The sequence below is a fragment of the Sorex araneus genome, chromosome 5 (genome assembly GCF_027595985.1).
Source record: "Sorex araneus isolate mSorAra2 chromosome 5, mSorAra2.pri, whole genome shotgun sequence".
Taxonomy (NCBI): domain Eukaryota; kingdom Metazoa; phylum Chordata; class Mammalia; order Eulipotyphla; family Soricidae; genus Sorex; species Sorex araneus.
The window spans coordinates 199,017,062-199,031,424 of record NC_073306.1 but is presented as its reverse complement, the minus strand read 5'-3'; the positions used below and the strand labels follow the sequence as shown (position 1 = coordinate 199,031,424).

At 47.5% G+C, this 14,363-nt stretch overlaps 1 protein-coding gene across 1 annotated transcript in view; it reads left to right on the top strand.

Moving 5' to 3' along the window:
* SDAD1 (SDA1 domain containing 1) overlaps positions 1-12,751 on the top strand; it is a 29,031-nt gene extending 16,280 nt beyond the window's left edge. Inside the window, exons 12-22 of the mRNA XM_055138595.1 lie at positions 76-133; positions 2,229-2,287; positions 4,004-4,080; positions 5,505-5,602; positions 5,711-5,787; positions 6,376-6,502; positions 8,292-8,386; positions 8,542-8,732; positions 8,833-8,917; positions 9,116-9,277; positions 11,291-12,751. Of these exons, the coding sequence (XP_054994570.1) occupies positions 76-133; positions 2,229-2,287; positions 4,004-4,080; positions 5,505-5,602; positions 5,711-5,787; positions 6,376-6,502; positions 8,292-8,386; positions 8,542-8,732; positions 8,833-8,917; positions 9,116-9,277; positions 11,291-11,338 (1,077 nt within the window). The 3' untranslated portion in view covers positions 11,339-12,751. The remainder of the gene's footprint in view (positions 1-75; positions 134-2,228; positions 2,288-4,003; positions 4,081-5,504; positions 5,603-5,710; positions 5,788-6,375; positions 6,503-8,291; positions 8,387-8,541; positions 8,733-8,832; positions 8,918-9,115; positions 9,278-11,290) is intronic.
* Positions 12,752-14,363: the final 1,612 nt, after the last annotated feature.

Here is a 14,363-nt window from a genome sequence, read left to right as displayed (position 1 = left end):
CGTGTGCGGATTCATCCTGCGGCGTGCATGCTGTGTGACAAAAATGCTAAAGTCATTGCATTCCTCTCTCCACAGCTTTTCCTCTTCAACTTCTACCCCTTTCTCCAAAGGTTCCTGCAGCCTCACCAGAGAGGTAAGCCTCCTCCTTGCTGTGTTCTCTTTGGTGGCCCTGGGGCTAGAATAAACATCCGAAGTCTTTTGTTCTGGAATTATTAAAGACTGATTTAGGAATAAAATGTGTTGAATGTTGGATGTCAGGGGAAGAGAGGAGAAACCGTTTTGCTTTCTTTCGGGACTTGCATTACTAGTTCAGCTTAAGTAATTAGGTGGGGGTGGGGGTGGAGAACGCTTTTCTTCCAGCCTTTTTCTTTTTTTTTGATACTATTTTTAAAAAATTGACCTTTACTTTATAATAGCTACCATGATGTTATATTACTGCTCCATTGCAATAATTTTTAAATACACTGCTCACAATGTATATTTTCAGCTTAAACAGTATAAAAACAAAATAGGTGGTTGTTTTTCCCCTTTAAACTTGAACCGAGATGGAAGGAAATGACCCAGTGACTGTTAGGATTGAGACCACCCCTCAGTATTCAGAGAGACAAAGAGTCCAGCGGGACTGCAAAGCACACGCCGAGACTTGATTACTCCAGCTAGCTGGGGCCGAGCTGTCCTGCCGAAGCAGGAGGCCAGAGCTCGACCCCGAGGGCTTACAGCTGAGGGTTTATGTAGTCAGCCTGGGCACACAGGCCTCAGGAGTAGGCCCAAAGATGAACAATTCCAAAGGCAGAAATAACTTCAAACATTTCATAAATGAACACAAGCATACAGGAACAATATATCAAGAAAACATTCCCAATTAGGGAGACATTCCCAATTCCCATACATCAGGAAAGCATCTTAGCAGTTAGGCACAGGATACAAGACACGGGTGTACCGGCTCCTGACTCTCCAGCTCCGTGTCTGTTTGAACACCAGGTAGTTCTGTTAGTCCATTAACTCAGTCATACACTGTCACGGCCAGGGCTGCTGCCCACCCAGAGGTGCTGTCAGCCAGTTGGCTCAGTTAAGTGATATGTCCTCCCTGGCCAGAGCTGCCCCCTACAATCTTCACGACCAGGGTGAGAGGAGATGAGCTAACTGCTTCTCACATTCCCCCTTTTCTATGATCATACTGAGGAACCTTCTGCTTCTCACGTGACCTGTGAGTCAAGCACTTTGCTAAGTGGTTTACGTACACTCAGTGCTCAGGGCGCCGTCTGGGGCCGCATAGGAAGCAGGTGTCGCTGCCGTGCATCGTCTCCACTCGGGCCGAGAGTTGGAGGAAGGAAAAAAGATTAAGGTTACTCAGCAAGTAAATGGCAAATTAGAATTCATCTCACTCTTTGGGGACGTAGAATGAGGGTTGGGGCTAACCCAGCAGTGCTCGGGGCTTAGTCCTGGCTCTGTGCTCAGGGTCATGCCTGGCAGTTCTGAGGGGATCATGTTCTGTGCTCGGGATGAGGTTAGGCCAGTTGCGTGCAAAGGAAGTGCCTTACTGGGGCTCTCTTCTCTTTTCCCTTTACCTTTTATTTATTTATTTATCTATCTATCTATCTATTTATTTATTTATTTATTTATTTATTGGCCAAGGCCTGTTCTTTCCGTGTACTGCTTCTTTGAAGGAAGACTGTGTACACCTACATGCACCTATTTATACACATATGTATATAGATAGGTACTTTTGCGCTAGCTGCTTTAGTGATTTCTGTGCTAGGCTCCTCGCTGGACAGGAATTCCTTAAGCACCAAGCCCTTCCCTCCCGGCGCTAGACTGAGTGGGAGGCACAGCTCAGCCTGTGCCAGACTCTGTGTCATTTGTCTAGGTAGAAATCTTTTGAGGCGTGCCAGAGAGATAGTCCAGCGGGCAGTGTGTTCACCCTGCAGGCCGCCAACCTGGGTTCCGTCCCCAGCACCACGTACGGTGCCCCGAGCCCGCCAGAGTGATCGCTGAGTGTAGCGCCAGGACTGAGCCACGAGCACTGCCAGCTGTGGCCCGAAGACCGAGACAAAGCAAAACTTTTTTTTTTTTTTAGGAAAAAGGAAGCTGGGCTCTGGTCAGGAAAGACAGAGTGATGAGGTGGCGGGGGAAGGGAGGGAATGAGTCCGGGGGCCCCCACGTGAGGCTGGGTCGTGTGCGCAGAGGCAGCCCTGGACCCACTGACTTTCCTGGTCTCCCATTTTCAGACGTGACGAGGATCCTTCTGTTTGCTGCACAAGCGTCTCATCAGCTGGTGCCCCCAGAGGTGAGCACTCTTCGCCCGACTCCGGCTGGTGCGGGGGAAAGGGAGGAAGAGAGGAGGGGGAAGGGGGAAATCGGGGTGGCACCGGCCCTTCCCACCCACCCCTTCCCCTTAAGCAGCGAGTAGAGGAGACACCCACAGTGCAGACTCCAAAGCAAGTTTGCTGTTGAAAGTGAACTTTGTTTGGGGCAAACTCTTGATAAAATTCTGATTCTGTTTCATATTTTATTAAAGATTTTATGTTGGGAAGGTAAAGTCTATCAGGAAATCTTTGTGTTTTGTTTTGGAGATCCACCCGACAATGCTCAGGGCTTCTCCTGGCTCTTTGCTTCCTGGCAGTGCTCAGGGGACCATATGGGATGCCAGGGATTGAATCCTGTTTGGCCACTTGCCAAGCAAGCGCCCGACCCACTGTACTATCGCTCTAGCCCCTTTATCAGTAGCACTGTAGCACTGTCGTCCCGTTGTTCATCGGTTTGCTCGAGTGGGCACCAGTAATGTCTCCATTGTGAGACTTGTTGGTACTGTTTTTGGCATATTGAATATGCAACGGGTAGCTTGTCAGGCTCTACCATGCGGGCGAGATACTCTCAGTAGCTTGCAGGGCTCTTCGAGAGGGGTGGAGGAATCGAACCTGGGTTGGCCGCATGGAAGGCAAACTCCCTACCTGCTGTGCTGTCGTAAATTGTTTAATCAAATTAATTAAATTAATCAAATTAATTTGATTTTATTGAATCACCATGAGGTAGTTACAAGCTTTCATATTTGGGTTACAGTCACACAATGATCAAACTTATCAGTAAATTTAAAGTGACTATTTCAAAGTTGGTTGTGACTAATAGTTTTAATTGATATTTTTATGAAACAGCATTGGATTTTCTTGGGTGATAACAACATTTTTATTTGTTTGTGGTTTTTTGTTTGTTTTGGGGTCATACCCAACAGTGCTCAGGGATTACTCTTGGCTCTGCACTTAAGGATCACTCCTGACAGTGCTCCAGGGGACCATTTGGGATGCTAGGAATCAAACCCAGGTCTACCTCATGCAAGGCAAACTCCCTACCCACTGTACTACCACTCCAGCCCTTGAAAACAAGATTTTCTTGGGAGTGGGAATTTTTTCAAAATCCATATTGAAAAGTAAGATTAAAGAACAGCAGCATCGGGGCTGGAGCGATAGCACAGTGGGTGGGGTGTTTGCCTTGCACGTGGCTGACCCGGGTTAGATTCCCAGTATCCCATATGGTCCCCTGAGCACCACCAGTAGTAGTTCCTGAGTGCAGACCCAGGAGTAACCCCTGTACATCATCAGGTGTGACCCAAAAAGTGAGAGAATAAAAAAGAATGGCAGCATCTTAATTGAGGATAGCCCAGAAGAGGGCAAACCCCATAGTGGCATAATTTTATCCCTTTGGCAGCCCAGGGGCTGCTCCTGGCAACCCTTGATTGCCCGGGCTGCTGGTTGAATGCCAGGAGCCTGCGGTGCTTGGGTGCGGGTAGGGGTGCGTGGGAGGGGGCCTCTCGGGCACATCCAGAGTCCAGGCGGGGCCAGGAAGAAGCCGGGCAGGACGCCTGTGAGCAGGTGTCCAGCCTCTGCGCTGTCCTGACCCCGCCTGACCTAGTCTGCGGGGCCCCGGGAGCCATGGCCCTTCGCCTCTGGGGTTTGAGTGGGTTCCGGCGGGTTCCTGGCACTCACCGTCTCCTGTCCTTGCCCACTAGATCATTCAGTCCTTGCTTATGACCGTGGCCAACAATTTCGTCACTGACAAGAACTCTGGGGAAGTCATGACCGTCGGGTACGTGTGTGGGGTGTGGTTGTTGTTGATGTGCTCGGCGCGCTCGGCATCAGCTTCACTGTAGCCGCCAGAGAAGCAGCTCGGACGCTCCAGCCTCCTCGGAAGTCCTGATGCTTTTAGTTCGGGTGGGCTGTGGGCACCGTCCCCAGCCCCACTGCTGGTGGTACTGAGCGCCATGCAGTGCCAGGGCTTGAACTCAGGGCCTCACTCACATGAAACATTGGGTTCTGCCACTTGAGACACATCCTTGGCCCCAACTTGTATGTTATTGCCAGAATTTTGAGGAAGTAGGATATTTATGTAGGATATTTATGGGATATTTATAAAGAAAAGATGTTTTTTTCTTCTCATCAACATTTGGAGTATTTTTTGTTTTAGACTAGATTAACTCAAATAAATAGTTGTTTGGGGAGCTCATTGCCTTTCTCCTGTCTCTTACCGTAAATTTATACCTCTGCCATAGGACAAATGAATTATCAAATCACTCTTGAATCTCAGGGCAACTCAGCAGCCCTTTGGCAGATTGAAAACTACCAAATATACATACTGGTTCGTGTACATTGTCTGATGTGTTCAAAGAACTAAGCTGTATTAAGTTCTAAAGCTCTTTAACTTTTTTTAAAGGGACCTCATCCCCTCTCCACTTCAGAATTGGATAAATTGGGACCGTTGCAATTGTACAGGGGATAGGGTGTTTGCCTTGCACACGGCCAACCCGGATTCAATCCCTGGCATTTTACATGGTCCTCTGAGCACTGCCAGGAGTGATTCCTGAGTGCAGAGCGAGGAGCAAGCCCTGAGCATCACCAGGTGTGACCCCAAAACAAAATGAAACAACAGCAAACTGGGCGGATAATGCTGCATGGTTCCTTAGTGTAGAAGTGAAGGGAATGACCCTCAAGTGTCTGGAATAAAAATGCTTGAGAACTGTCACCCTCACATTCTTTACCATTCTGCAGGTTGAGAAGTCTGCCTTAAAAATTAAATTTACATTCCTTTGACCCAGTCCTTTTAGGAGATCTTGTTAGTTTGAACCACATCAAAGTACTGTTTGGGATTTGTGGGGGCTGGGGGTTGGTATTGTTTGGGGACTGACGGGAGGCACACCTAAAAGTTTTCAGGGCTGCTCCTGGTTCTGTGCTCAGGATCATTCCTGGCAGTGCCCCGGAGATCGTATGTGGGGCCAGGGATGGAAGCAGGGCTGAATGTTTGTGAGACAGGAACTTGAACTCCTGTCCTGTCTCCTTTTGGTTTTTTGTTTTGTTTTGTTTTGGCTCCACGCCTGTCAGGACTCAGGCTCCCTCTGGCTCTGGGCTTAGGTGCCAAGGGTCCAACCCCAGTCTCCTGTGATGGAGCGTGTGCTCGAGCCCATGCAGTTACCTCTTTGGCCCCCTTTGGGATTTTTACACTGATTTTTCTTCTAGGATCAATGCTATTAAAGAGATAACTGCTCGATGTCCTCTAGCCATGACTGAAGATCTTCTCCAAGACTTGGCTCAGTATAAAACACACAAAGATAAGAGTAAGTTCTGTGTTCTTTGTTCTCTTTAGACTAAGAAACGTGCTGCTGCCTTTTATCTCATGAGTAGACCCTGCTTCGGAGTTTCTGATTTAAGGTGTTGTTTTACAGATGTGATGATGTCTGCTCGGACTTTGATTCAGCTCTTCCGAACACTGAACCCCAAGATGTTACAGAAGAAATTCCGGGTAGGGGAAGCTTTCATAAAAGATCGTCTAAAGCATCAGTGGGTTTTCAGCCACTGGTCTGCTGTGTATTAAGGTTGAAAAACACTGATCTGAAGGTTGTAGTATCTGAAAGTGAAGGGTAATTCCTATAGTTTGAGTTTTGGTATTTGTAATTTAAAGTGCAGAAAACCATTGCCTTAAATTACTTGTCATTGATAACCAAGTCTTAGAGTTAACAGCCAAATGTATAGCACTACAGCCAGGTTTGACTGTGACCTCTGGACATCCCAACAGGAAGGGAATGGGGGGGAAGTTTGCAGCAATTTCCTCTATATAACTGCCTATTTCTTCATTTGGATCAGAAGAGAAACTAATAGGCAGCATTCTGGCTGAGGATCTTATTTTGGGCATAAAGGGACACTTTTTTGGTCATTGATAATTTCTATTTTTTGTAATCCTTCCTTAATTTTGGAGTAACCTCGTTATGTGAACAGGTATACTTTGCTTAGTTATAAATCCTTCTCAAAGTCCTGCTAGGCTCTAGAATCCTTTCCGCAAGTAATGTTGTGTATGCTGAGTACCTAATTAAAACAGCTTCCTTCTTTTTAGGGTAAACCAACAGAGGCCTCCCTTGAAGCACGAGTGCAAGAATATGGAGAATTAGATGCGAAAGATTACATTCCAGGAGCAGAAATTCTGGAAGTTGAAAAAGAAGAGAGTTCGGAAAGCAATGAAGGTGTCTTTTATTTCACCATTTTCCAGGATGAACTTGCTCCTTGAAATCTTAGATTGTTTAATTGAGCAGATACTAGGCAACGACTGCATGCCGAGCACTGCTGCAGACACTGGGGTTTAGGCTCGCTCGTCAAGCCCATGTTCCCTCTCGGACACTGTCTCACTGGCTTGTCCCTGTTTCTCTGTTGCCTGTGTTCTCTCTTGAACATATTCTCCTTCTTTCTCTCCTCTTACACACACACACACACACACACATACACACACAGAATCAAATAGACACAGTCCCAAACCTCCCAGTCCCGGTTGGTTGCCAGGCTCCTCTGGTTTGTAGGTGTGAAAAGGTTGCAGACCCCTGGTGTGGACGATGACTCCCATGGCCTTCAGGGTGACAGGGTGACAGTCCCCTTACCACAGCGTGCTAGGCACGAGGGAAAGTGTTGCTTAGAAAAGATGGTGAAGATTGATCCTTAATCTTCAAAACTCTAACGAGAACGCTTCTTGGGGTTGTAGAAGGTTACTCGAGGAACTCCGTCCTCATTTCCAGGATTGACCTCAGTAGCATTCATTGCACGGGCCCCGTCTTCTCCCAGGCCTTCATGATTTCAGCCCAGCTTTCATAGGCAGTAAAGGTGAGCCCGCCACTGCGAGCGCAGTGATGGGTAAAGCTGCCCTGCCGCTGAGGACCTTTTACCAGCAGCCCAGCAAGGAAGCGCTAACGTGACTCACTGTGGCCGTGGAGCCTGCCTACCGCAAGGAGGAAACCTGAACCGGCCACCTTTGAAAGAGGCCTCCAGGAGATGTTTCTGAGTTAGATCTTTAATGAGTGAGGGATGGTTTCATAGCGGAGACCTGACAGGCCAACGGAGCCAAATCTGAAAGATTTAGGGAAGTATTACAATATAGGACATAGGGTGGAGAACAGCAAGCTGCCAGCCTGGCGTTGGCACCCAGCTGTTGAGTGCTGGTGTATATTTCTGTACCGAAGAATGGGCACGCTGTCTTGTGAGATCCAGTGACCACTGAAAGATTTCAAGTGTCTGCGACTGTGCGAGCTTCCTGTGGCGGCTCCTTTAAGAACTTCACTGCCTCTTTACTAAGATGTCTCCAAAGCTCTGTCCTATCCAGAACCTATTACCTGACTTTTCTGACTGTTCCTAACTAGTTCTAAAAACATATGTAAATGAGCGGAGATATTTTCTCTGTCGTCAAGAAGATCATACATACTGGAAGTCTGACAGACACATTTGGTTTGGTAGAAACAGACAGGAGCTCTGCAGGTAGACCCAGTTCTCACTCTTCCTCCAGAGGCTGTCTGACCTGGTGGCGTGACCTGGGCAGGGAAATTAAGCCCGGGGTCGATTCTCTTGCTTTTCTGTTGAGTTGCGAGGGTCAGCAATCATGATCATCAGGTTTGGGCTCACAGCAGATTCTGATTGCTCACTGAATCGATGTGACTTATTTAACAGTAGACATCGCTCACGTCTGGGTCAGCAGAATGTCAGGCCAAGGTTTCCACTCTGTACTTTCCTTTGCCAGTGTAAAGCGTTAGAACTGACTGTGCCCGGGGCTGGATCGATAGCACAGCGGGTAGGGCGTTTGCCTTGCATGCGGCTGACCCAGATTCGATTCCCAGCATCCCATATGGTCCCCTGAGCACCGCCAGGGGTAATTCCTGAGTGCAGAGCCAGGAGTAACCCCTGTGCATCGCCTGGTGTGACCCAAAAAATATAAAAATAAAAAAAATAAATAAAAAATAAAAATAAAGAACTGACTGTGCCCGTCTCCCACAGATGGCTGGGAAAGCGCCAGCCTCAGTGAGGAGGACGACAGCGACGGGGAGTGGATCGACGTGCACCACTCCTCCGACGAGGACCAGCAGGAAATTGTAAGTCCTAACTCGGTTCTTGTCCCAGCGCACCGTGGCGATGTCTGTCGTAATTTCAGTTCCTTGCGTCAAGTCGCGTAACGAGCATCACGCGAGGCTCTGTCGAGCCCTCACTTGAGGTAGCAGCTGTTGAGCCTTTCCGGCTTGCTCCAAAGGCCAAGAAGCTGGACAGCATGCCCACCGAGGAGCGGAAGGCCAGGGCTGCCGTGGTCAGCACCAGCCGGGTTCTGACGCAAGAGGACTTCCAGAAGATCCGCATAGCCCAGATGAGGAAGGAACTGGACGCGGCCCCTGGGAAGGCCCCAAAGAGGAAGTACATCGAAATCGACAGTGATGAGGAGTCCAGGTACAGGGGAGCCCCAGGTCCTCAGGGTGCCCCCGGGGTGCGGGAAGCGCCAGGGGAGGAATTGCACCTCCGTCCACCCTGATTCTCCTTCTCCCGTTAGGGGCGAGTTGCTCTCTCTCCGGGACATTGAAAGACTTCATAAAAAGCCCAAGTCTGACAAGGAGACAAGACTAGCAACTGCGATGGTGAGTGAGACCTAAGTTAATGGTAATTTAAACCACCTCATCAGAGTCATTAGGCAGCACGTCAAGTATGAACCCGTAACTTGTGTATTATCCTGTTATGTTACCCTATAGCTTGTCTGTTTTATATATAAGTTGCTTAGATAATTCCCGAAGTGTGTGGTTGTTTAAGAGGGAACATCAATCTTTTTGTGCTGATAGGCTGGCAAGACGGACCGAAAAGAATTTGTGAGGAAGAAAACCAAAATGAATCCATTTTCTAGTTCTACAAATAAAGAAAAGAAAAAACAGAAGAACTTCATGATGATGAGGTACAGCCAGAATGTCCGGTCCAAAAATAAACGTTCCTTCCGAGAAAAGCAGGTGAGTTCACTTTGAAGTTTGGCCTGCCAGGACCGTATTGTCCTTCTTAAGATCTTGTGTATGTCTGAATTAAAATTCAGCTTTGTGGGCACAGGAAGATGGCCCAGGGGTATGAGCTCTTGCTCTGCACGAGGCCCGGGGCTCCATCTTCTTCCTTCCCCCTCTAAGGACCCCTAGGAGCGATCTCCTGCACAACCCAAAAGAAGTAAATAAATAATCAACTGTGTGACCCTTGGGGAGACCATTTTTCTGCTCTGCAAGGGAAGAAGCGCAGTCTCCCTGATCTCACCAAGTCAGAGGGGCAGTAACCCTACGGACTGATCCTGAGTTCCTAGGTTTCCGGGCCAGGCCAAGCAGCCTGTTCATTGAGGGGGATCGTACAGCTTTATGGTTTTGTAGGTTCACACTGAACATTAGTCTTGCTGTCTTCTTCTGCTCCAGATTTGAAATACAGCCAGGGCTCAGTCGGGCCTTGCCTTCAGCGGCCTGATTCAGCCCCCTGCACCACCAGGAGAGGTCCCAGAGCTCCGGCGGGTGTGACCCCAGAACAATAATGAGCAAAAACAAATGAGCAACCCAACCCAGATTCTGTAGTTAAAAAAGCTCAGAAGTAATTATATCCCATACTTTTCTATACATCCAGTGCAAGATAATGAAATAAGTTACAAATGATTCCACAGTAACTGCAATATATATATTTTGGTCCTAAACTATGACTTCAGACTGGAGCAATAGCACAGCAGGTAGGGCATTTGCCTTGCATGTGGCCGACCCGGGTTTGATTCCACTGTCCCTCTCAGAGAGCCCAGCAAGCTACCAAGAGTACCCTGCCCGCTTGGCAGAGCCTGGCAAGCTACCTGTGGCGTATTCGAAGTGTCAAAACAGTAGCAAGTCTCACAATGGAGACATTACTGGTGCCCGCTTGAACAATGGGACAACAGTCGGGGTTTTGATTTGAATTTGAGCCGTTATGAAAGATTTACTTCTCATTAGCATTTGTTTGTGGTAAAATGTTCTTAGTTCAGTTACTCCTTTAAACAAAGCCATTTGAAAATCTACAAAGAAGGGAACATTCAAAATTGATAATTCTAGTTATTGTAAATCTTCACCGATGCTCAAATGCCATTTCAGGAATTATAAGAGTTGGGGAGACGGCTCACGGGTAGGGGGGGCACGCCTGCCCCGCGCTGGGCGGGCTTGATCCCTGGCCCCACTTGGCTGCCTGAACACTGCTGTTGAGGCTATTATATTTGACCCCAGTGGTCTTCAGCCCCATGTATCTGGGCCACATATTGCCAGGAGTGACCCTCACACCCCCTGATCACTGCCTGGGGCACCAAAGCAATATATTTCAATGGTTTGTATGTGCCTTATTTGGTGGACTGTCTTAGAAAAGGTGACTGTGAAGAAAAACAAAGCACTACTTGTTGGCTTTAATTTAGTTGATACATCTTACACAATGCTAAAATACTAAGAACCGTGTAACTCAGAGAAGAATTATGTATTAATTACCATTGCAAAAACAATGCCGTTCCCGTATATGTGCTGCAGCAGCTCCTGGTGTGAAGTTTTGTTTATAAGGTGGGAACAGTTGGTCAAAAACCTTGCCTGGTTGGGGGCTGGAGCGATAGCACAGCGGGTAGGGCATTTGCCTTGCACGCGGCCGACCCGGGTTCGATCCCCGGCATCCCATATGGTCCCCCAAGCACTGCCAGGAGTAATTCCTGAGTGCAAAGCCAGGAGTAATCCCTGAGCATCGCTGGGTGTGACCCAAAAAGCAAAAAAAAAAAAAAAAAAAAAAAGCCCTTGCCTGGTTCCTGTCACCTGGAGGCCGGATGCGGAGACAGATTCAGTCTGTTACTGAGAGTGTTTCACTGTCTGTTCTTCTCTGAGATTTGCTGGCTTAGAGAGTCCAGTTGGCGTCACTTCCAGCAAACTACCCAATACGTAGTATGGGTAGAGTTCCCCAAAGTTACCAAGTTTTAATTTCTTTTTTTTTTTCTTATCTTTCAGCTGGCACTACGTGATGCACTTTTGAAAAAGAGAAAAAGAATGAAGTGATTTCCAATGAACTTTTCCATTCCAAGGGGAAGGCTGCATATGTGCCATTACTCTGAAAATTAACAAATCAAGAATGTTTGTTTCCATTAAAAAACCCCCAAAGCACTGCACTGTGAAAACCCCAGAAAGCTTGGAAGCATTTTGATGCTTTTATTTTGAACCTGAGTAATGGTGGGAGTATTTGAAATGGGAAAGTAGTGGTGATATAAAATCATTTTCCTTTAACCTTCATGGAGGAAAAAATGAAGTGACTTCACATCATCACTGAAGAGAGAAAAATGAGCTGAAACCCCTTACTCGTGTGTGTGTGTGTGTGTGTGTGTGTGTGTGTGTGTGTGTTTGTGCTGTGTGTCTGTGTGTCTCTGTGTGTCTGTTTTACATAGTTCTTTCTTGGTGACAGGTCCATGCTCCTACAGGAATGTGGAGCTCACGGCGGGTTCACGGCAGGGCCGGGAGTTATATATTCTCTTAAAACCAAACAGAATAAAGTACAGGAGTAAGATTCTTGTAAATAAGCTTACCTGCTAAAAACAAGGTTCCTGCTGTATAGATTTGGGTAGACATTTGAGCTTGCTAGTCTGCCCTGAAGATTTTAATCTTTTTCAAATGCCTCGTACAGGTTCTGCAGTAAAGGCCTCAGTTTTTGAATTGCCTTAAGTGTAAATAGCAATTGCCGAGTGTCTTCAGTTCATCGTTGGCGACCCTTTCTTCCCTGGAGGAGAAAACCCTGGGCTTGATTTCCTTGACCTCTCTTCACCATGAGTAGTTCCAGCTCACTTGTGAGGCTTTTGAGGGAAGGGTGTCCTCGCCAGGGTGTTGACCCAGTTGGCAGTTCGCAGGGGACACTCCCAGCTCAGTGCTTGAGAACACTCCTTTCAGGGCTGGGGGACCAGGCGGTTTCCACTGCGGGCGTGGGCCTCCCACATGCAAGGCATCCACTCAGCGCACGGCGTCTCTCTGGCCTGGAAAAGGTCACTCGTGTCACCAAGCGCTCTTTCAGGGCCGGGAGATAGTGCAGGCAAGGCTTTTGCCTGGCTTGCAGTGGGCCCAGGTTCAATTGCTGTCACTACATATAGTCCCCCGAGCACTGCCGGGAGTGAGCCCCACGGCACAGAGCCAGGGTAACCCCTGAAGTAGCACAGCCAGGTAGACTCCAAATCCCCAAAGTAAATTTATTTAGAGCACTCTTTCTTGTGAGTGTTGAGGGGTGTATGTAGGGGAAAAGATTTACCAAGACTGGGCCATTTTCTCTTTCGGCAAGTTTGTGCATTTGAAAATAGTTTGATGCCTCTTGTTTTCAATTTCTAAGATATTTTATGATAGATGGCAGAAATCACGAGTAAAAGGCAGTTTTCACCTATTCTGTATTGGGAAGCAATTTGTAAACCCATATAAGTGAAAACATAAAGGTTTTTTTGTTTGTTTGTTTTTGGGTCACAGCCGGCGATGCTCAGGGGTTACTCCTGGCTCTGCACTCAGGAATTACTCCTGGCAGTGCTCAGGGGACCATATGGGATGCTGGGATTATGAACCCGGTCGGCCGAGTGCAAGGCAAACGCCCTACCCGCTATGCTATCACTCCAGCCCCCAAAACATAAAGGTTTTATTCCTATTAACTTCATGAGTTCAACTTCAGTTTTACTGTAATAAAACTTTGTCTTTCTCCAAGATGCCCCGTATTGTGTGTGTTTGTGTTGGTGGGGGGGGGAAGTTTGTACTAGAGAAGGCACACCAGGTAATGCTCAGGGGTTACTCCTGGCTCTGCACTCAGGAATTCCTCCTGGCAGTGCTCGGGGAACATTATGGAATGCCTGCAAGGTGAGCACCCTGCCCACTGTACTCTCTCTCTGACCCTCCAAGATGCCGTTAATTCTGTCGGTTGTTAAGAACTGGAGGTTGCAGGCTAGACACGTGACAGCAGGCTGTATCATCGCCAGAGGCCAATCTGAACATTTCAAACCCCAAACTCCTCCCTTCCCATTTTTTAACTGGGTGTCTCCTGTCTGTGGGTCTAGAGAGGTGAAATTCAATTCAGAATGTAACAATGATAGGTCCAAAACTTTGTTTCTTGAATTATAATAGTGTCTGGAAGTCTCTTCCCCTTGACCTTCCGGTTCCACTCAGGGCTGCACTCAGCCGGAAGGTTCTATTCTACTGGTTCTGCGCTTCCTCTGCTCTGAACTTCTGTGACCGTAATAAAGTTACCATCCTGATGAACTTCTTTTCTTTTATTTGATTCTGTCTTATCATTTCTTTTTCTTTCTTTCTTTTTTTTTTTTTTTTTTTTGCTTTTGGGTCACACCAAAAAGTAACCCCTGGATTACTCCTGGTTCTGCACTCAGGAATCACTCCTGTCAGTGCTCAGGGGACCATATGGGATGCTGGGGATCGAACCCCGGTCAGCCGCGTGCAAGGCAAACTCCCTACCCGCTGTGCTATCGCTCCAGCCCCTCAGTAGTTTTTTTAATCCTGCATTTGCCTTTAATTTGTGTCTTGATTAAAAGTTTCTTTTCAAAATTTTTTGTTAATGCAAGCACCTCTTTGAGATCTAGTTGTTTCGTTCCCTTTTTGACTCTCAGTACACCAGTGGTTTTAGTAGGCTATTACTCAAGCTTTGCGAAGGAGCAGATTGGATTTTAGGAAAAGACCGGCAGAAGTGAGGACTGCGGTTTGAAGCTTTAATCCAGTGACCCGAGAGGCTATTAAAAAACAACTGGAATGAAGACAGCAAGATGGTCCAAAGTTCTAGAACACTTGTACCAGCCTTATGTCAAGTAACTTTCCTCAAAGATTTTCTTAGTGGGAAGGCAAAAAGGGGTTAAGGTTGAAGATTGAGCTTATGATTCTAAAGCTGGATTCTATTGGCGGAGCTGGGGGGAGCGTTTTAGAGGCTCCCCAGGGAGGCTGGCAGCGGGCAAACCGTTACAGTAGCCGGCAGAGAGGAGTCAGCAGAACCGAACTTTGGTCTTGCTGAGTTAAGCGGCCAAAAATGCTTGGCACGTGTTATTAATTTTTTTAACCGAGA